Source organism: Colossoma macropomum, unplaced genomic scaffold (genome assembly GCF_904425465.1).
Source record: "Colossoma macropomum unplaced genomic scaffold, Colossoma_macropomum, whole genome shotgun sequence".
NCBI classification, from domain to species: Eukaryota; Metazoa; Chordata; class Actinopteri; order Characiformes; family Serrasalmidae; genus Colossoma; species Colossoma macropomum.
In genome coordinates this window covers 14,851,319-14,874,864 of record NW_023494804.1, presented here as the reverse complement: position 1 = coordinate 14,874,864, position 23,546 = coordinate 14,851,319, and the positions used below count along the sequence as shown (strand labels likewise).

At 38.0% G+C, this 23,546-nt stretch overlaps 1 protein-coding gene across 1 annotated transcript in view; it reads right to left on the bottom strand.

The window, feature by feature from the left end:
• Positions 1-13,667: 13,667 nt before the first annotated feature.
• ggt1b (gamma-glutamyltransferase 1b) overlaps positions 13,668-23,546 on the bottom strand; it is a 29,519-nt gene continuing 19,640 nt past the window's right edge. The window contains exons 8-13 of the mRNA XM_036594647.1: positions 19,702-19,838; positions 18,305-18,492; positions 17,674-17,801; positions 17,040-17,152; positions 16,186-16,299; positions 13,668-14,212 (exon numbers count right to left, since the gene is read on the bottom strand). Of these exons, the coding sequence (XP_036450540.1) occupies positions 14,066-14,212; positions 16,186-16,299; positions 17,040-17,152; positions 17,674-17,801; positions 18,305-18,492; positions 19,702-19,838 (827 nt within the window). The 3' untranslated portion in view covers positions 13,668-14,065. The remainder of the gene's footprint in view (positions 14,213-16,185; positions 16,300-17,039; positions 17,153-17,673; positions 17,802-18,304; positions 18,493-19,701; positions 19,839-23,546) is intronic.

The window sequence follows — 23,546 nt, the reverse complement described above, 5'->3', positions numbered from 1 at the left end:
CGTATAACCTAATTAGAATAAGGAAAGGGGATGAATGGAAGACAGCTTTTGTGACCACTAGGGGGCACTATGAATATTTGGTCATGCCCTTCGGACTCTCTATCGCCCCCTCTGTCTTTCAGGCATTCATCAATGATGTGCTAAGAGATATGCTAGGGAAATATGTAATCGCTTACTTAGACGACATACTCCCCAGATCAGGCTACACATGTTCACCACGTCCGTTCCGTTTTGAAGCGGTTATTGGATAACAACTTGTTTTTAAAGGCAGAGAAATGCGAGTTTCACCTCGAATCCGTTTCGTTTCTAGGATACGTCATTAGTGCCCAAGGCGTCCTCATGGATGACCATAAGGTAGACGCAGTTACCCAATGGCCTGTTCCCTCCTCTGTCAAGGAATTACAGAGATTCCTAGGTTTTGCGAATTTTTACCGTTGTTTTATACGTAATTTTAGCACTATTGCAGCTCCCCTTACATCTCTACTCAAAGGTGGACCCAAGAAACTTAGATGGACAGAACAAGCTGAGGGTGCTTTTAAGAAGTTAAAAGAGGCCTTCACAACTGCTCCCATTCTTAAACACCCCGACCCGTCGGAGCCTTTTGTAGTCGAAGTAGATGCCTCCGAGACGGGGATCGGGGCCGCTTTGTCCCAACGCTCTGGTAATCCTCCCTTTTTTTCCCACAAGTTATCTCCTGCAGAAAAGAATTATGGCATTGGAGACCGAGAACTTTTTCATCACAAGTTTACATCACAAGTTTGGGCGGCTTTCTTTGAGAACATCGGGGTGTCCGTCAGTCTTACTTCCAGATATCACCCTCAATCAAAAGGACAATGTGAGAGAATGAATCAAGAATTAGGGAAATTTTTGAGAATTTTCTGTTATGAGAATCCCACAGATTGGTCTTGTTTTTTGGCATGGGCTGAAATAGCACAAAACTCTCTCACGAGTTCTGCGACTGGCATGACTCCTTTTCAGTGCTATCTGGGATATCAACCTCCATTAGCCCCTTGGACTGGTTCACCCTCGGATGTTCCTGCGGTAGACTCGTGGATGCAAAGGAGTGAACAGGTTTGGGAACAAACACATATCGAGAACGTGTTGCAGTGGTTACAGTGGTTAAGAGTTTTAATTAGCATTTGTGGATGCAGCGATGAACTGTTATCACAGACAGTGCTTTTCAGAAGTGTTTCTGAGCCCATGCAGTGATTTCCACTGCAGAATCTTGTCTGTTTTTAATGCAGTGCTGTCTGAGGGCCCAAAGATCACGCCCAGCAAATACTGTTTTTTGGTCTTGTCCCTTGCGTACAGAGATTTCTCCAGATTCTCTGAATCTTTTAATGTTATTATGTACCGTAGATGATGAAAAGCAAAAGTTCTTTGCTATTTTATGTTGAGAAATGTTATTCTTGAATGGTTGCACTGTTTGATTGTGCAGTCTTTCACAGAGTGGCAAACTCTTCTCATCTTTACTTACATCTTTAACATATTTACAGCCTCTCTGGGATGCTCTTTTTATATTCAATCATGTAACTGACCTGTTGCCAATTAAACACCATTAATGCTGATACAGAAACAGATATAGAAACATTGAGGGTTAAGTTATATGCAGGAAGACCAGTAAGAATACAACTACAGTAATGAAGTTGAGAGTTTTTTTCCCGACCCTGGTCCACTTGCTCTGAGATTTCGGTACATTTGGTTGAGTGTGAGAGCTATTTGGAGACCGGGACCAGAACAGAGAACCGATCTCTGGTCCTCCTGTAATTGGTGGTCTCTGGTGCAGTCACCTGAGCATGTGGAAGCTTCCTGTGTGTGAAAGCAAACCACTAGTAATGAGCTCCTACCAAACGAGCCCAGAATTGGTCCTTGGTGTGGTATTCTGGACAAGTGTGAAGGCGTCCCTAGTAAACCGGACTCTCTGGCAATCAGCAGAAGTCTGACTGCTCAGCTCGTAACAGAAGTCATGTGTTATGGTAAATATAATGGATGTGATTTGGTGGCAGACGATCAGGGGTGTCCAGTCTTATCCGCCGGTGTGGCTGCAGGTTTTCATTCAAACAAATCAATCAATCAAACTTTAGTTTCACTTTGAGATACACTGAGGGTGACCCTCATTTTCACTGCAGTCGAGCACTTACAGCACAAAGGGACTGAAAATAAATTAAAATGGAATTTAATCAGTTTAAACTAAAATGAACCGAAGTAGATAAACAAAACATCAAGTTAAACAAAAGGTTAAGAGAACAATTAAGATTTAATTAAGAAGAGGAACAAGAAAAATAAATTAAACTAAGAAATAGTTGTTAAAACCACTTAAAACTTAATTGCTTCACATTTTAAATTGTATTAAGTAATAAAATGAAATAAACAGTAATAGAATTAAAATTAAAAAACAGGACTGACCAACTGATTAAAGAGTTTGTTTGAAATGAAAACTGCAGCCAGTGTTTGTTTATTTTCTCTGTAGCCAGCCTCTTCTCTCACTCCAGAACGGCAGAAAAGACTGAGGAGTTTTTTGTACGTTATTGAGCCAAACGCTACACACTATTTATGAGACATTTGTCACATTTTATCAGTGATTTCAAATCTGCTTAAACAGTAATTTGACCTTCAATTTAGAGTATTTTGGTCTCTCCTCATTCAGAGAGAGAGGAGTCTGGTCTTGTTTGGCTAGAAATAACTGCCTGATAAGAGTGTTGCAAAGATGGCCACCAAGTGAACAGACTTTGCTTTGTTTTGGTTCACCTAGCGTCTGTTTGTAACTCTTCCCCCTTTGTAATCTGTTCCAGCTGTGTCTCGTTTCCTGTCTGTTATATATGGCTGTGTTCTGTGTTGTCTTGTATCAAGCATTGTTTGTTTGCTTGATTGTTTGTATTTCTCATAGTGATGCTAATTTTGAATCATTTGAAACCTTGGACAGTACACTACAGATGAAGAGCAGTGTGTAGTTTATACAGTATATACTGGAGTAGTGTACAGTATACAGTACATAGTATGCTATTTAGAACACAGCCAACATTCTAGCAGCTTAGCAACCATTAGAACAATACAGATATGATGAAAAAACAAAATAGATACAGCAACATGGATGGGGCATTTCAACCTTAATGGGGAGTTTCTAAACAACAACCTATAAAACCAGCCCATTTTGAATTTACCATGGTTGTGAACTCACAAAACATGAACAGCCCCACCATTCAACCTAAAGCACTTAAGCCCCACCCATTCATCCTACAGCACTTTAGCCCCACCCATTCATCCTACAACAGTTTAGCCCCGCACTTTCAGCCTACAGCACTTTAGCCCCAACCATTCAGCCTACAGCAGTTTAGCTCCACCCATTTAGCCTTCAGTAGCTTAGCCTCGTCCTTTCAGCCTGCAGCACTTTAGTCCTGCCCACTCATGCTGTATTTAATATATAAATTTCTTCCCAAGCTGCTTTTGAAAAGAAGCACAATAGAGAGCAAGCAATCACAACAGAGCCCATTTACATAAATCAGTCTTACAGGCACAGTAACAAACGCAGCCTGCATAATTCTAAGCGATAAAGAGACGCTGGAAAATGAATTATGATTGTTTTTTAAGTCAACACACACAAACAGCACAAATTCAGGAAGAAAATGAAACTGTAGAGAGCTGTGGTATGTGGGCTCTGTAAATCGTTCCAGAGCTTATTATTTTAAGACAAATGATGCTGTTTTGAGTGTAGACAGATGCTTATAAACTATAAAGTAAAGAAAACAAGTCTAAATGTGGGTCCAGTCTGACTCACTCCACTCTCCTCCGTGAAGGGCGGTGTGTTTGATGCGGTCCTGATGTGTGTGTGTCCACTGTTGTCTGCCGCTATGAGAGCTGAGAACGGTCAGAGCCTGACTGACCTTTTCCTCCCAGCGTGAGCCCCTCAGCCCCCTGGCAGCTTTAGACGCCTCCGCCAGCCACATACACAATGAGGGAATATCGACAAACCAGTTCAGACACCAGGACAGAACCGCTTCAGCACAACCTTCCACAGTCATTGCCCTACACTCGCCTTCTAACCCACAGCTCAGGGGTTTCCTGCTCAAACACCCCGCGATTAACTCTACAAAGGTCTTTTCAGCAAAACTTTGGCAAAAAAATTTAATTGAACCCATTTCCCCTCGATCAACCAAGGCATGTTTGGTGTCTAAAATAGTTCTCTAAAAAAACAGTTGTGAACTATGACTTCCGCTCAGGCCATAAATGTCAAAACTCAAAAAATCATTTCATGACAACGATAATTTCTGCTAGCACCCCTAGTGTTAGTGTAAAGCTAATGCTGGTGCACATGAACATTTTTTGTCCGTTGTAGATTAAGCACAGACATCTGAAGCTTGTAAAAGTCATTCCATATGTTTTATCATATATCTGATCTTGTGTGTATCAGTGTTACAGTGATTCTTTCAGTAAAGAGTCCTACATAGAGCTGCTGCCACTGCTTTCCATTACTAACAAACTAACTGGAACACTGCTTAGACTACGCCTCATATTCACAGCCAGCAATGTATCTAAAACCTCTGGAAGGATTAGAGTGATGTTCTTACTCACTAAAACAGTCCTGAATCAAAGTGTGATTGGTTGATTTCTCTATCACTTCTAGTTATGTTAGAAGTTATTCTAACGTGTAAGCCCTTCAGTCCAGCTCCTGAAGTCCTTACCAATGAGGGAGCAGCTCAGCTGTATCTATGTAGATAACACCGAGAGAACAATGCTGATTATTTTCTGTTGGACATTTCAAGATTTTAACCCTTTAATTTCACCAAAACTTAACTGTAAAAAAGAGTTTTACTGAGTTTAACAGTACTTAGTGTTCAAATACAACACAAATTATTATTCTATGAAATAAAATGAACTAAAAGTTACAGACATGCATTTTTTTATTTCACAAGAATTCAGCATTCTTTGATGGATCACACTCGTAATACATCATTACTGCAACAAAATGAGACATGTCACATTAGCATCACAACATGCACTTCATATATTTCTGTTTTGGCATGTGATGATTTTAGATATTTTGAATAACTGAAATACAGCCAGTTTATAAGTGGTCATTGTTTTTTTCACTCTACAACTCAGGGCTCTTAATGTTAGGTTTAATCTACACTTTAAAAAGAAGGTTCTTCAAGGGTTCTTTAGTAAAGACAATAGTTTTAAATAGAACCATGAACACTCATAAAACCCTTTGCCCATAAAATTCTCATAGATAAACTGGATAACTGGGTTGGGCTCTCAGGAACTGTCCTAAAATGGTTTAGTTCATACCTGCAAGGAAGGGACTACTTTGTAGAAATTGAAAATCATATTTCTGAGAGAGTGTCAGTGACCTGTGGTGTCCCCCAGGGTTCAATTCTTGGGCCACTCTTATTCAATTTATACATGCTTCCTCTTGGCCAAATACTACAAGACTATGGGATATCTTACCACAGCTATGCAGATGATACTCAGATCTACTTGATCTTCTCACCAAACAACTATAGTCCCCTTGACAGAGTTTCTGACTCTGTATTTTTTAATTTGTAAAGCACTTTGAATGACAGCAGTGAATGAAAGGTGCTCTATAAATAAACTTGCCTTGCATTTGCATGCCGAAATGGTTCTCTGCATGGTGAAATCGTTCTTCAGATTGATGGAGAATATGTTGTATATGGTTCTATATTACACCAAAAAGGATTCTTCTATTGTTAAGATGTTAACATGTAACAATAGAAGAACCTTTTTGATGCTATATAGAACCCTTTTCAAAAAGGTTATATATAGAAGCATATATAATTTTATTCATATGATTTTTTCATCAATCTGAATTAAGTCTTAGCTACATTAGCCTCGTAGCTCCAGTGCTGAAACTAAAGAAGTAAACTTCAGACACCAAACATGTCTTGGCTGATTGACTAAACTTGGGTAAGAGGAGGTAAATTGGGAGAATTAGAACTATTACTTTAATAATGTGATGAGTAGAAGCGGGTGCGTTAGAGCTAGACTTGTGTTGAACAGAAGGTTTTAATGTAGGAGCTGCAGTGAGAAATCCTGCTGTGTGTAAAGGCTTGCTCCATTTTGACCCAACAGATATAAACAACAGTAACCTTTCACAGCGTTTAAAGTGTAAATGAGGCTTCATTCACGGAGAGGGGGGCGGAAAAGAACGAGCAACCTCTACATCACTGACTACTCTGCTTCATATTCAGCAGTAAAACAAGGTGAATAGCATTTTTCCAAACCCTCCTGCTGCATTATTGTTTTGCAAATTTGTGAAGCCTTGCAGTCTTTTAATTGCCTGCATACTGAGCATAATAGAAAACAGTTGATTACAATTTGAAGAGCCTGCATCCTACATTTTTTGTGCTTTATTTCAACATTCTCTTTTACCCCCTACAATTAAATAGGTTCTTTCTGTTACTAACCTACTGAAGGCTAAATGGGTGGGGCTAAACTGCTAAAGGCTGAATGGATGGGGATGAACTGCTGTAGGCTGAATGGGTGGGGCTTAAGTGCTGTAGGCTGAATGGATGGGGCTGAACTGCTAAAGGCTGAATGGGTGGGGCTAAACTGCTATAGGCTGAATGGATGAGGCTAAACTGCTGTATGGCTGAATAGATGGGGCTGAACTGCTGTAGGCTGAATGGGTGGAGCTAAACTGCTATAGAATGAATGGGTGGGGCTAAACTGCTGTAGGCTGAATGGATGGAGCTGAACTGCTGTAGGCTGAACAGGTGGGGCTGAACTGCTGTAGGTTCAATGGGTGGAGCTAAACTGCTGAAGGCTGAATGGGTGGGGCTAAACCCCTGTAGGCTGAATGGGTGGAGCTAAACTGCTATAGACTGAATGGTGGGGCTAAACTGGTGTAGGCTGAATGGGTGGGGCTAAACTGCTGTAGGCTACATGGGTGGGACTAAACCCCTGTAGGCTGAATGGGTGGAGCTAAACTGCTGAAGGCTACATGGGTGGGGCTAAACCCCTGTAGGCTGAAATGGGTGGAGCTAAACTGCTGTAGGTTCAATGGGTGGAGCTAAACTGCTGTAGGCTGAATGGGTGGGGTTAAACCCCTGTAGGCTGAATGGGTGGGGCTAAATTGCTCCCCTGACCAATCACCTACAGCAGATTAGGACCCAGTTTATATGGAGAGGTTAGAAATAAGATGAAATTTACCAGGCATTTATTTGTCATTGCACCATTATTCAAAGGGTTTAGCTAGTACATGTTTATTCTTAACCAGGAATGTTAACTACTAGGTGTAGGGTGTCCTGATTCTTGTTGAGATAGAGGGGTAGGGTGAAGTGTTAGAGCTACATGGAGCTCCAAACAGAGGTTTTTCAGAGACACACCAAAGAGTTTTATTAGAAAAAAAGAAAAACTGGCAAGATGGCTGCACAAGCAACCAAAGAAACCCACAAATGTGAGAATGTTCTCTTTTACAAATTACAATAACCAGTGTATTATCTTAGTTTAATGTTGTTTCAATGTATTAAGGTAGTAGTAGCTGATGTCTCTGTAGCTAGCTAGCTAAATTTCCAGTTCCACCTTAAATGGTGCCACAGTTTTGACACCTGATGCTGCATTTACACTGCTCTGGCGCGTCGACTCACCGCAATGGATCCCATTTGTTTTCAGTAGAAAACGGTTCCACCAGACGTGGCCGTGCAGTGCATGATGGGTCCGGTGCATAGATTCTGGGGGATGCGGTGCAGCGAAAAGTTGTGCCAAGCTGAACTTTATGCAGATTAATCCTGCCAACACGATGCGTCTATCAGAAGATAGCTGGTGTTTGTGCAATAAGTGTTCACAATGCAAAATATGAAATGAGATTTTTAAATATATAATAAAAATAATAAAAATAATAATAACGATATATATATATATATATATATATATATATATATATATATATATATATTTGTAATTAATAACAAACTGCACTTGGTTTTTGATTATTTGAAAATCAGTATGCAGCATGAGGCTCTAGAATGTGACTGTTGCTCTAGTTAAGGTGGAACAAACAAGAAGGTGGTGAATAGCTGACTTCGGCTTCATGTTACTGAAGAATTAGGGGTGGGCGATGATAAATAATTGCCCCCTTCTTTGAAGGTATGTGATACCCTAAATGTAAGTAAAGCAGTGAGGTTGCTGAACTTTACCCTCCTCTGTTATCACTGCAGACTGGCAGGGTCACCTACAGAGCAGAGCTAGCAGCCTGTTAATAATGTTCTTTTTTATTTGAGGATCCCATTTCGTAGGGAAGATTTCAACCACTACCCTGTAAGGGTACACTTGATAACAAGGGTTTGGGCCTTAAGTGATTTCACTTGCCGAGATGTGCATCCAGGGGCCTTATGCTGTCTTTTGCCCCAGAATCACTAAACCTGCCCCTGGTTATAAAAGTCTTCAGTCCTTATTAAGGAGGTTGTATCTCTAGTACATGCTGTTGTAACCCATTTAAAAAAAAGTAACATATTTCAAACTAATCAGGCATATTTCACTTAATCACAGAGTTGACCCTTAAATAATAAGGCAATAAATATTTAATTACCTCTTTGTTTCCTTCAGCAGTTTTAGGCAGCTGGATGTTTTTGCTGTTTTTTCTAGAATTCTCTCAGAAGGTCCTGTAAGTGTTGGTGTGTAGGCTGCAGCACCACTTCATTCTAATTCATGCCCTAAAACTCCAACAGGAATCTGAGCAAACACTCCACTGTGAGCTCTTTCAGGGGATTCCAGAGTTTAAAAGTTGAACTGAAGGACAGTTTGTGCTAGTTTGTGCTGGTTTGTGCTGGTTTGTGATGTCTCCCATAGCAGCGCTCCTGCAGATCTGATGCTGCGTGATGTTCCCCGTATTCCCTCATTAGCAGCTTTATTATCTCTCTGTCTCCTGAGGAACACCCACGCTGCAGCAGCCTGCTGTAACGTTAGATGAATCAACGGAGCATGGTCAGATCACACTGACCCCCGGACCTTAACACGCCCATCGGACCACCTGGGTAAACGACTCTGTTTCAGTTTCATTCAGCAGAGAGTGCCTGCAGCACGCCTGTGTTGTGATGAGCTGTATGAAAGTGTTAAGGTCTCATTTAGAACTAGACCATGTGAACTGGGCAGCCATGTTACATTTCAAATATCTGTGAATCACTGTATACAATAAAAAAATAACAATAATATTATTATTAATAATAATTATTATAATAATAACAATTGCCATCATCATAATCAAGGAGCAACATACAGAGGGTCCCTGGGGGATCTGGGACTCCCTATTTAACCCCTTTGGACCCCCTGAATGTCTCGAGATCAAAAGTCTGGGGCACTGCTGAAGCACTGCTCTGCCTCAGGGTGGGGCTGTATCAGACTGGTTTACCCAGTTGGTCCTTCATAGTCTAGAAACTGTAACTCTGCCTGGATTCCTCTGAAAAACTTTACAATGTGCTGCAGCAAATCTGTAAATCTGAAAACTTCCCCAGTTTCCCAAGAGTTTGGTGTTTGGTAGGAGATGAGTAAGATCTCAGTTAAAGCGTTAAAGGAGCAGTGAGAGGAGGAGCAGTGAGAGGAGTAGTGAGCTGCACTGTCAGATCTGTGAGAGATGCTGAAGCTCAGGATGAGTAAAAATCTCTGAATTAAAGCTTATATTCAGTGACTGCATTAAAGGAGTCATCAGACGTTGTTATGTAATGATCAGAACAGGCCTGAGGGGCTGCAGCTCTGCACCACAGCACTCACACATGCTTCATCACAGAAACACTTACTGGAACATCTACTTTCAACACAGTATTGATAAATATTGATATATGTCTCAGTATTAGATCAGTGAATGCTCATGAACAGTATATCAAACTCTAATGATCAATAATTAGTGATATATTGCCCTATTTCAGATCAGTAAATGCTCATATACAGTTTAGCAATCTCTAATGATCAATAAATGATCTGTACTCTACTGATATGTAGTCCATATTCACATCATTAAATGTTTATACACAGTATATCAAACGTCTTCTCAATAAATACTGATAAATTAACCGATTTCAGATCATTAAATGCTCATACACAGTATATCAAACTTGAATTATCAATAGAAACAGATATATTGGCCAATTTCAGATCAACAAATGCTCATTTATAGTATATTAAACTCCAATGATCAATAAATATTGGTACGAATATCACAGATTATATCTTTATTATAATTTATAATTACAATATTCACTCATACTGTGTACATTCAATATCAGCTTAATAACTTTTTGATCTTAAAAAAAATTAACATCTAAGAGAGTCGACAAACACTCTGTGATGGAAAAGTGACGTGACGACACATCATCAGACTCAAACATCAGAACTCAGAATCCAGTACGAGCTCTGATACTGATCAAAAAACATTCAAACACAGACGCAAAAAGATTTTAAAACAGCATGAACTGAAATTAAACTGATTACCCAGATTAATTAAAAACAAATTTTCGTTCCCTTTTTATTTCAGTCCGGCTCATTCTTCAGAGCCGATCCAGTTTAACCCTCTGAGGTCATTCTCTCTCGATTTGTGCATCTCTTCTTAAACTCTCCTTTAAAGGCTCTTCATATAACATGATGCTCATATGTTTCATATCAAAATGCTTCATTATCTTCATCACTACTTTCCAAAACCGCTGCAGCAACTTCAGCAGCTGTAAACTCTCTGCCCACCATTTCACATGTGTCTCCAATGTGGACTGAATGAAGAATGAAGGGTGTCCGGCATGATGGGTCAGTCTTTAGTAATGTCCTTAGTGTCCATTGGTCAGTTTCACAAAGAATGTAGACGGACACTTGAATCCAACAGTTCCACATGGTGAGAGGCAGATGACGTGTATCTCAGCCCCTCTTCATAGCCTCATAACTCCAGATGTGAGTCACGTATGAACTTGTCATAAGATGGAATGGAAAGGCTGACTCTACAGATTCAGGGAATGTTTGAACTGGATTTCTGCACTGGATTATCACAAAGGTACAGACACAGATATAAAAACAGAGAATTTGGTGAGTTTGTGGACCCCTGAGGTTTACAACGGACAAATTAATAAAATAGATATTTCAATCATATGAGCATATTCCAGTAATATCAGTAATATGAGCATACTGCACAAACACAGTTCAGACGGAGCTTCAGATGGAGCTGAAACTATTATGTAACTAGACAGAAAAAGAAGAAAATATAACCTTACTACTGTATGAGAAACTGACAGAGAATACTGAGGATTGGTACCAAATAGCAGGCTTTCAATTAAAGAGGAACTCCACCATTTTTTCAAATTTCCTACATAATTAATTAAATACTTAAGATGTAAACAGAGTCATTCAGAGTGGTTTGGTGTGAAATACTCTGTTCTAGAGAAACTCAGAATTGTTCACAGTGGTGGTGATAGGAACCAGACGTCCACCTCTGAAAGCTCCCTCACAGAAAGTTATTACATGAAATGGTTATGAATTCACTGCCTGATGACTGAGACACTGGTTTATGATAGTTTTGAGGAGTTTTAGCCCCAAAATCCATTCATGGTGGAGGGATACATGCAGAGTGTTGTGAGGCAAAATAATCTCTAAAGAAAACTTATTATTTTTATTAATAGTTCTTCAGATTGATGGAGAATGTCCTGTATAGGGTTCTATATAGCACCAAAAAGGGTTCTGCTATTGTTACAAGCTTGATATAAATAGCAGAGCCCTTTGTGGTGCTATATAGAACAATTTTCAAAATCTACAACACGTTCTCTGGCAATCTGAAGAGTCATTTCAACATGCAAAGAACCATGTGAGCATGCAAATAATTAACCATTATAGAACTATTTTCTTTACTAAAGACCCTTGAAGAACCATTTTTGTGTAGAGTCATTCAATTCCTTTACAAAAGAGATCCATCTAAACCTGAGATAAAAAAAAAACAGCAAATAATTTCCCAAAAATTTATATCAGTATTTAATAAAAGTTCATACTTCTTCATTTGACAATCTTTTTTTAATATTTTGCCTCTCATTGACCTGGGTATTATGGATCCGTCCACCATGAATGGAGTTTAAGTTCCCAAAACTATCATAAAACATTGAATTCATAACCATTTCATGTAATAACTTTCTGTGATGGAGCTTTTAGAGGTGGATATCTGGTTCCTATCACCTCCACTGTGAACAATTCATACTCAGTTTCTCTAGAACGAACCGTTTCACATCAAACCACTCTGAACAACTCTGTTTACATCATAATGAGTTGGTGCATGTAGAATTATGCAGGAATTTTGAGAAGTCAGCGGAGATCTCCTTTAAGATTTCTAGGAATAGGCCTGTGTTCATTGACTCATCAATGCTCACCTCTGAAGTGATTTTGTCCATATGTTCTCTGAGCACAAATCTTTTTAACAAAATAATAGAAAATCAGAATTTGATTGTGAATAAACATAAAAAATGTAAATCAGAAAAATAAAAATGTGTTAGATGTTTGTTGAAGTTGTAACGACACACAATTTTATCATTTTAGACCAATCAGAACACATTCTGTGGCGTTTTTCTTCATCATACTAGATTGGACATGAATGGGTTAATTTTCTCTGCACTCTTTTTTTGATTAATATGAGTTATTTTATCACTTTACTGCAGCTGTGGTTCATGAAAGGCTGTACGAGTAGCAGCAGTGATGACGGTTAGGTCTGCAGATCTTTGGTGGCTCTGCTGCTGAGAGGCTGAGCTCCTCACTCTGCTACTGAGCACACTCTGGAGAAGTTCTTAAAGGATTTGTCTTTAGCTCCAGTAGAAGTTCCCATCAGCTCTCGGAGAAAGGCTGAGGTGTGAAAGGAGGCCATGAGAAAAACGAGTGTTGTTTTTTATGATTCAGGCTTTGATTAGACTTTGAAGCTGATCTAAAAATATAAACACAGAAGATGTGAGTTCCTCAGTTCACCCAGCAGTGCTCTAAAATTAGATCACATCCTGTGAACTAGATAAGAGAATTTGATACTGAGATTTCAGTGGTGGTTAAAAATGATGCGCATCTGGCCTCAGCGCATAACAGCATAACGTTTTACTGACAGCAGCTTAAAGCCAAATTTCAGTTATAACTCAGATTTACCTTAGCAAAGACTGGAGTTAGCATCTTTAATTTTAGCACTGGAGCCACAAGGCTAATGTAGTTAACAAGTAATGGAAGCGTATACCCAACCAATTAGTATGGGGAACATCTGAGTCATTATTTGCAGCGTTTCCGACACCGAATGACACATTGTTGTATATAAAAATGGACTAAAGTACAGACAACACTAAGAATTCATGGCTGCTGCTACTGTTTAAAGTTATGCTAAAACAATTTGTCCATGTTTATAGATAAATCAAGCTGTTCCAAATTCTTTATTCCTGCTGCTCCGTCTTGGCGACACTCATTTGGGCCTCGGACCTGGATTTACTATAAGGCTACTTTGTGACACCCACTGTAACAAGCGCTACATAAATATGATTGAATTTAATTTTGAAAAATGCAAAATGACAATAATTATTGGAGACAACTAGTCATGAAAAGTGTCTCCAACAGCTAAACAAATAGAACTTTACAGCCAACACATTGAACTGTGGGATACAAACTTTGATTTGTTTAATTTTTTTTTCAATTTCCTAAAATAGAACTTTAGAACCAACGCACTGAACTGTGGGATACAAACTTTTTTATTTATTTCAATATAGTTTTTACACATTTTTTTGGTTAATAGTGCTGCCGTGTGGTATTAAGAGAAGGATGTGTTTAGTGTGCGTTTAGTGTGACACATGTACACAACACCACAAATTTGGGAGGGTCTTTTGTGTCCGGTGATTGGCCGGCTATATCCAGCGCTGAAGAACTAAAGTGCAGTGTGTTTCGGTCAGTGCATGTGGAACAAAAGGGCTGGAATAGAGTGGATCATCAGTGAAGTGACAGTTGCTCCTCTGTTTTGTCCTTCGGTCCGAGTGAGGGTGCGGATCTCTGTCTGAAGCTTATGGATCTGGTAGAGGAGCTTGCTTGGTGACTTTGCAGACCTGTTGGTCATAGACGTTGGCCAGTGGTTCAGTCAGTACCCTGCAGCGTAACCTCCCTTTCGGGGGTCAGACTGGGCCTCCAGGAGCTCTCCCTGTCTTCGTATGGCCTGGACTACGGCGCCAGACGATGTTAGCTGCTCAATGATGTGGTTTTTCTGAGCCAGACCGTCTGACACAGCCTGCAGGGGGACACAGTCACATACACTGAACTACTGCGCATGTGAACAGGACAACAGATAAGAGAGGAAGGAAAATAAGAGCATGGTTCTCAAGAAGAACACGGGTTCTGAGTCAGCATACATGCACTAACAGCTCTATTAACCCTGTAAAGCCCTGTACAGATATGACCCCTATCTTATCAGTGTTGCAGTATACAATATCTGTCCAAACATATCCCGACAGGTGTAAATTCTGCTACTCTAAGGTCACCCATGGCTGATATAGACACGTTTTTAAATATGAAATGCCGTACAAATAGAGGACTTTCTACTTGAATGATATTTTACTGAGAGTCTCTCTACTTTCACTCCAGTATATAAGTTGTGTACTTTGAGCACTTCTGTTTGGAACAGGCAATGATGAAATAAATAAAACGTTCCGAACATTTAAAGGTGCAGTATATGATTTAAGTCCGATACACTTTTTGTTAAATTCAGTGAATATTTCCTCACAGTCCAATATCTCTGTTCTGTTTGCCTGCTGGAAAAAATCCAATGTTTGTACACAGCCCTGGCTCTGTAAATGCGAAATGAACAAAGTGGCACAACACCACACCACCCAATCAGTTACAAGGGGCTAAGAAGGAAAGATTGCAGAGAAACAGCCAAAGAGGAGAAGATCTGAACAAAGACTGAGAAATAGGCTCTTAGATCAATTAAGGGCCAAAAGATATGTTAACATTGAGGTGTTTCAGCGATGAAAAGAAATCTGAAAGTTAATGAGGCTGAAGTTGGCTTCCTATTCACATTTTTTTCTTCCACCTTAAATTGCACAGCAGGTTCTTTTTGATGCCTTAGGTACATGAATGTAACTGTTGCACCATTTAAGGTGGAACGGGAAAATTCGAAGAAGACGCTGAGGCACCTGAACATAGCCTAACTGTTGCAACATTTGAGGTGGAATGGGAAAACTCGAACAAGAAGCTAGAAAAAAGAAGCCACTTCAGCTTAATCGAGAGCCGAAAGGCATAAAAAGGGATGAGGAGGCTGCTCTGTTTCTGCTTGACCGCTGAGCAACATTAACTTATTTTTGCTGTTTCACAGAACCAATAGGTCAACATTGTTTTGTCCTGTTTGCTAATGTTTGTGATAGCAGCTGGTTAGCTTCACAACAGCTACCATAGCAACAGGGATATAAAGCCCCCAGGATTGGAATGTGGAGTAGTGGAACTGTGTTCTCTGGAGTGATGGAGCTCCATCCAATACTTTTGGGTGAAGTTGGAGTGATCCAGAACTGACCATCCAACATCAGTACCTGACCTCGCTAATGCTGAGTCAAATCCTCACAGCAATGTTCCAACATCTAGAGTAAAACCATCCCAGATAAGTAGAGGTCGTTGCTGCAGCATAGGGGAACAATCTCCCTGTTAGTACCCCTCATTTTAGAAGAAACGCTGGAGCTTACAAATCTTTGGACAGAATAGTGTTTAGGCAGCTGGAATTTTTCCCTGTTTTTACTAGAATTCTCTCAGAAGGTCCTGTAAGTGTTGGTGTGTAGGCTGCAGAAACACTTCATTCTAATTCATGCCCTAAAACCCCAACAGGAATCTGAGCAGAAGCTCCACTGTGAGCTCTTTCAGGGGATTCCAGAGTTTAGAAGATGAATTTAAAGATTTGTGCTAATTTATGCTGTTTCCCACAGCAGCACTCCTGCAGAACTCATGCTGCTTGATGTTTTGGACATGTAGTGCCAATAGTGCCAATTAAAATTGATTTTAGTTTTGGCTTAGGCTTAGATTGGGTCTGGAAAATTTGTCCATAGTGTATTCTTGGTGAATTTCCTCTCCTACCTATATATTTTCATGCGCCAAATTTGATTTGTATTTTGTACCTTCTGAGTTGGCTAGTTAGCTGATATTGTCAGTGTCAACTATCACTGCCTTTGCTACCCTAATTTAGTCCTGTGTCTAACACAATATGGCAAATCCACCCACCGTATCGAAGCCAGGCTCCAGCACAGTGACGTTTGGGCTGAGCTGATTGTGGATTCTGGGTTCCACCACTGCTTTTTTCAGATCATAGTTGAAGAAAAGAGAGTTCAGGATCACCTACATCAACACAGAGCATGTCGCGTTACTGATCACATGGGACCGCATGCTTTATCTACAGACTGCTTCATATTTTAAAGGAATAAAAATCGATTTCCGCCGGTTTCCCTTCACCACTCCAGTCGATCAGCCAAGACATGTTTGGCATCTTAAGTTTTGTTCTTTACTTCTAGCTCTGTCTCGCTAATGTCGCTAAGCAGTAAGAAGTAACATCTCTTTTAACAGCACTTAAGTGAGCATTGAGTTACGTATTTATTATAATGTATTGAAATGTATTGCAATGCGCTGTGTTTAATTCTGTTCCTTTTTCTCTAGGTACCAACATGGGCTTTTGTTTCTAGCAGTATCTGAGCTCAGGACTGGCTTTCTCTCTAACCTATTTGTAACTAGCAAAGATACTTTCTCTAGATAGCCAAAGCACTTTTTGTAAGTCGCTCTAGATAAGAATGTCTGCTAAATGCTATAAATGTAAATGTAATGGAACCTTATGCTGCACATGTTAGCATAGTGCTAATGCATACCTGAATCATTGCACACTGGCCAATGTGTAAATGTTCAGTATCTCGAACAGACTTGATGATGTGGTTTCTGACACTGTAGGACTCACTGTTATCTATAAACATGGACTAAATTCTGATTTCAAGATTTTACAGCTAATCAACTACTTCTGAGATAATAGGGAAAACAGTGTTAGTTTGATTTTTCATTGAACTGTTACATGGCTACATCACATGACTCACCACAGCAACTGACGTTGTGATCTGTGTCCCACCTGAGCCACCCACCACCATTTCGACTTTGTTGTTTTTATTAAAGAGGATAGCAGGACACATCGAGGACAGGGGTCTCTTATCTAAAACACACACAGTAAAAAGAATCTAATCAAACCATATGACACTACACTATATTAATGTTTACATTTTTTATTTGATTTTTAATTATCCTACTTAATTTCTAGTTTGATTTTTAATTTAACCATTTTCTCTTTTAAATCTATTGTTTTAATCATGTTTTAATTTTTATTCTCCTTCACTTTTTTAAATGACTGCATTTTCTCATTTGTAGAGCACTTTAAATGACAGCAGTGAATGCAAGTTGTTCTATAAATAAACTTGCCTTGCCTCTATGACTCTATACACTATATGACACTACACTATATTACTCTACACTATATTATTCTACGCTATATGACACTACACCATATGACACTACACACTATATGACTATTCCATATGTCTCTACACTACATGAGTACACCATATGACTAAACTGTATGATTCTATACTATTAATACAGATCCACTGCTGTACAGCAAATGACTTCAGTACAGCACAACAAAAGCTTCCAGGAACAGACTAGAGGAGAATTCCTCACGGGGTTCAATGAAGTTGTTTGGTGAAGGAGGAACTCCAAAGCCATTGGTGATCAGAGGGGAGCTGAAGTCATCCATCTCATTGTTAAGCAGGATGCCCGTGGAGGGGGACATGACCTTGGAGCCGAAGCTGAGGGAATGGAGAGGAATCACAACACACATAGCATTACAGCAGTTTAGCCCCACCCATTCAGCTTACAGCAGTTTAGCCTCACCCATACACACCAAAGTTATAAGTAGTGTTTTAGTCCAAAATGCTTTTTGAATGAGGTATAATACAGGACAGCGAATCAGAACTGAGCTCATTTACATACATTCTTAAAGGGACAGTAAAAAAAATAGCCTGTTTAATTCTAAGGGATAAAGAGAAGCTGGAAAATGATCATTTTGGTTTATAAAAACACACAAACATTTAAAAGCAGACTAAAATACAAGAAATCTGTATTTTATGAGCCTTAAAATTATGAAAAATATACAGTCAGGTGGGTCCAAACTTTTGAGTGGAGCTGTAAACGGTCGTTAACCTTATTGGACCTTATGCAGGTTAACTGAAGATAAACGCTGTCTGTTGGTTCCTGTCGTTAAACATAAATAATGAAATGAAATAAACTGACATTTGCATTGATCACTCACTAATGATTGATGGTGCTAGAGGCAGCCACCGCGCTGCCATCCTCCGCCACTACAGAAAGATGCGAGGTGCCGTGATCATCTGCAATGTAATACTCCGGCTCATAATAACTCTCCTGCTGCGTGGAGTCGTCTGTGATTTTCTGTCGGATGCCATCGGCATAGCTCTTTGAGGTGATGTTCTGGATGAACTGGGAATAAAGAGAAGCAGCTCATTACAGTAGCCTTATGAAGACAAAATAATAACACACAGCTGCTGACCAAAAGCAATGACCACACAGTGAGGCCTTACCATCACGACTCTGGGTTTAGCAAGAAATACAATGATTCTCTTTTATTGCAGCCTGATGTTCAGTGGCTTTGAGCCTCTATCTGCTTTAAAACGACACATCTGTACAATAATAATGTGAACAAAATTCAGTTTAAAAACTTTTTCTAAATTACATCCAACATGAGAGAAAATTTAAAACCAGAGAAATCACAGTTAAATGTTAACCTGAGGAATCAATACATATAAAGAACAAAAATACATGCATGTGATATATGTTTTAATTCACAGCAGATACTGAATTAATACATAATACACATGGTTCGTCAAGGGCTTTTTTGTAAAGTAAATGGTTCTATATAGCACCAAGTAGGCTCCTCTATTGATACAAGTTCGATGTTGTAACAATAGCAAAACCCTTTTTGGGGCTCTATAAACTCTTTTCAGAAATGTTCTACATAGAACCAACAACACATTCTTCATCAATCTGAAGAACCCTTTCACTGTACACAGAACCCTTTAATCATGCAAAGTAATAATCATGCTCAAAATAGATACTGTATAATTCATAGTAGATACTGAATAATTCATAGTGGATGCTGAATAATTCAAAATAGATACTGTATAATTCATAGTGGATACTGAATAATTCATAGTGGATGCTGAATAATTTATTGTAGATCCTGAATAATTTACAGCAGATACTGAATAATTCATAGTAGATACTGAATAATTCACAGTAGATACTGAATAATTAAGTGGTTACTAAATAATTCATAGTAGATACCAATAATTAATAGTAGATACTGAATAATTCATAGTAGATACTAATAATTCATAGTGGATACTGAATAATTAATAGTAGTTACTGAACAATTCATAGTACATACTGAAAAATTCATAGGAGATACTGAGTAATTGAAAATAGATACTGTATAATTCGTAGTGGATACTGAATAATTCATAGAGGTTACTGAATAATAAGTCTTAAGATTTATAACTGAATAATAAGCCTACAATTTAAGGAGTTTATGAGTAGCAGTGATGTTATTTCTTCTTTTTCTCCTGTGAAGGATTCATGTAGCTCTTCTTCCATGTAAAGAGTAAATGTCAACGTTTTACTACAGTGTACCTCATCGATGTTGAGGAATTTGGGGTCTCCCAGAACGCTCCTCTTGGCGTATGCGAATCTGAAAGCCTCCACTATGCGATGGTAGGTGAGGATCTTCTTCTCGGTGCTGGAGACGCTCTCTGCTGAGAAGCCGTAACCTGCAGGAGGAGCCGTACAGCAGTGGGAGTTTAAAGAGCCCATCTCCACTTATAATGTTTCTTTGCTTTTTGTACCAAAAACAAGCCTTTATGATGTATGTAAATGAGCTCTGTTCTGATTGGCTGCTCTGGATTGCGCCACATTCAAAAAGCATTCTTTATAATGTCAGTGTCAGTGGGTGGGGTCAAACTGCAGTAGGCTAAATGGGCTGGGCTTCACTGCTGTAGAATGAATAGGTGGAAATATGTAACTGTTGGTTTTTGTAACATCACAAAAGCAATCAATTCAACAAGGCTTGTTTTTTTTCAGCTTAGCTTCCACATACAGACTGTGTGGACTGAGGAGTGAACGGTACATTTTAAAACTTTAACAACTTTCAACTTTAAAAAGTGGTTTTCCATATTTGCCCTGTAATCACTTCTTCTATCTACCCCCAGAGACAGTAAGATGTTGACGGGGTTAGCTGGTGAGATCAGGTCTGATTAGCGTTAATCAGACACAGAAACATTTCCTTACTTAATCACTTAATCATTTACTTTAACTGCCACACAGTGTTTTTAATACATAAGCTTCTACTGTTTCAAAGAAAAGCATGTTTTATACTCCACTCAGTCCGCTGAGTCATGAATGAGGCTCTGTGGGTAGTTCACTACTTATTAAACTCTGCTGACAAAACACAGAAAGAGAGAGAGAGAGAGAGAGGAGAGAGAGAGAGAGAGAGAGAGAGAGAAAGCTAATGAGACCTTTGCTTTGCTGGGGTTTTATTCCTGTCCTCAGGGTGACGGTGGAGAACATTCGGTGCCAGATATTAAAGCAATCAGAACAGTGAAAAAACATGAAATGCAAATTTCTTTTCATTAGTGACAAGCTGAGAAGCAAACCCTTTATTACACCGCTCTGACGTTATCTGATTTCTTTGAAAAAGAATTAGCGAGGATTTGATTTTTACTTTGTAAAATTTAAATAGAGAATTCTTATCAGAGATGAATTAGTCCACTTTAAAAAGGCTGGAAATGTACAGTGTTATTAGCAACTTAATCACAAACAAAGTACTGTAAACATACACTGTAGAAAAAAAGTATTTTCACTTTAATAATGAAAGGGTCAATACCTGTTTTTATATAAAAATAAAAACAGGTATATTACATTTCACAGATGTTTGTATATATTTCAAAGCCTATATTATTATTATTATTATTATTATTATTATTATTATTATAAATGGTATCAGTACTTGAACTAGTAAAACTTGATTTACAATAAAGGTAGGCATTAAGAAATTCAAACTGTAATTTTACAGATATTTACTATCATTGAGAATACTTTTACTGTTACTGAGCAGGATTTGTCTGCTGCCAAACTTTACACAGTTTTTTTTTACAGATTTGTTTACAGTGTAGTCTATTTTCCTGTAAAACTTTTTACAGTTTCGACAAAAGTCAAACCACGTTTAGAAGCCACAACATTTTATTAGTATAAAATTTTTAAATCTTGGCTGTAAATATGTTTCAGTACATGCTAGTGTCCTAGCATAGGCTAAAGATTATGATATAAAAAAATGCAGACTTACTTTAAATCATAAGTTTACTTTAAAGTCTGTGGGCCAGATTAGGCCTGCAATACAATTATATCTGGCCTGTAAAATTATTTAAATTTTCTATTTCCATTAGCACAATGCACTATACTACAACCTGCACTAGAATCCCCAGCTTGCACTGCAACATGATGTGCACTCCCACCTCCTTCCACCCACAACAATCTATGAGACAACGATTACACCACAATTCTACCACACCAATCACTACCCCACCAAACACACTAGCAGCATTTCAGCTGCAGTTCAACCAACATGAACACTATAAACTCTATAAACATGATAAACACTATAGACACTATAAAAACAATAGACACTACAAACACTATAGATACTATAGACACTATAAACACAATAGACACTACAAACACTATAAACACTACAGACACTATAAACAGTATAAACATCATAAACACTATAGACACTATAGACACTAGGAACACTATAAAAACAGTAGACACTATAGACACGATAACTGCTAAAACGCTATAAACACTCCAGACACTATAAAAGCTATAGATACCATACACACTATAAACACTATAAAAATTATAAACACAATAGACACCATAGACATTCTAAACACTAAACAATATACACACTATAAACACTAGAGATACTGTAAAAACTATAGACATTATAAACACGATAAACAATATAAACACTATAGACACTATAAACGCTATAGACACTATGAACACTATAGACACTATAAACACTATAAAGTTATAGACACTATAGACACTGTAAATACTGTAAACATTATAAACGATATAAACACTTTACGCTATAAACACAAAACCATAGACACTATGGACATTATGAATGCGATAAACACTATAGACATTAAAAACTCTATAAAAACTCTAGATACTATAGACACTATAAAGACTATAGACACTATAAATGCTATAAACACTATAAACGATATAAATGTTATAAACGTAATAAAGCTATAGACACTATAGACACAGTAAACACTGTGAACATTATAAACGATATAAACACTATAAACGCTATAAACACAACACTATAGACATTATAAACAATATAAATGATATAAACACTATAAACAATATAAACACTATAGACACTATAAATGCTATAAAACTATAGACACTATAAAAACTGCAAATTATATAAACACTATAAATGCTATAAACACAATAGACACTAAAGACACTGTAAACACTATGGGCACTATAAAAGCTATGAACACTAGACACTATAGACACTGTAAACACTGTAAATATTATAAGTGATATAAACACTATAAATGATATAAACACCATAAATTATATAAACACTATAGACACTATAAAAACTATAAACGATATAAACACTATAAACACTATAAACACTCTAGACACTATAAACTGTATAGACACTATAGACTCTATAAACACTATAGACACTATAAATGATATAAACACTATAGACACTAAAGACACTATAAACACCATAAACAATATAAACAATATAAATGCTATAAACACTACAGACACCATAGACACCATAAACACTGTAAACATCATAAATGATGTAAACACTATAAATGACATAAACACTATAGACACTATAAATGCTATAAAAACTATAGACACTATAAACACTACAAACGATATAAACACTACAAATGCTATAAAGACAATAAACACTACAGACACTATAAACACTATGGGCACTATAAACGCTATAAACACTATAGACACTATAAAAACTAAAGACACTAAAAACACTATAAATGATATAAACACTATAAACGCTATAAACACTGTAGACACTATAGACACTACAAACGATATAAACACTATAAACACTCTAGAGACTATAAACTCTATAAACACTCTAGACACTATAGACACTGTAAACACTGTAAACATTATAAACGATATAAACACAACGCTATAAATACAACACTATGGACACTAAAAACACTATAAACTATACAGGCACTATAGACATTATAAATGCTATAAATACTATAGACACTATAAACTCTATACACACTCTAGACACTCTAGAGACTATAGACACTATAAACACTATAGACACTATAAATGCTATAAACACTATGAACACTATAAATGTTATAAAAATGTAAAAAAATAAA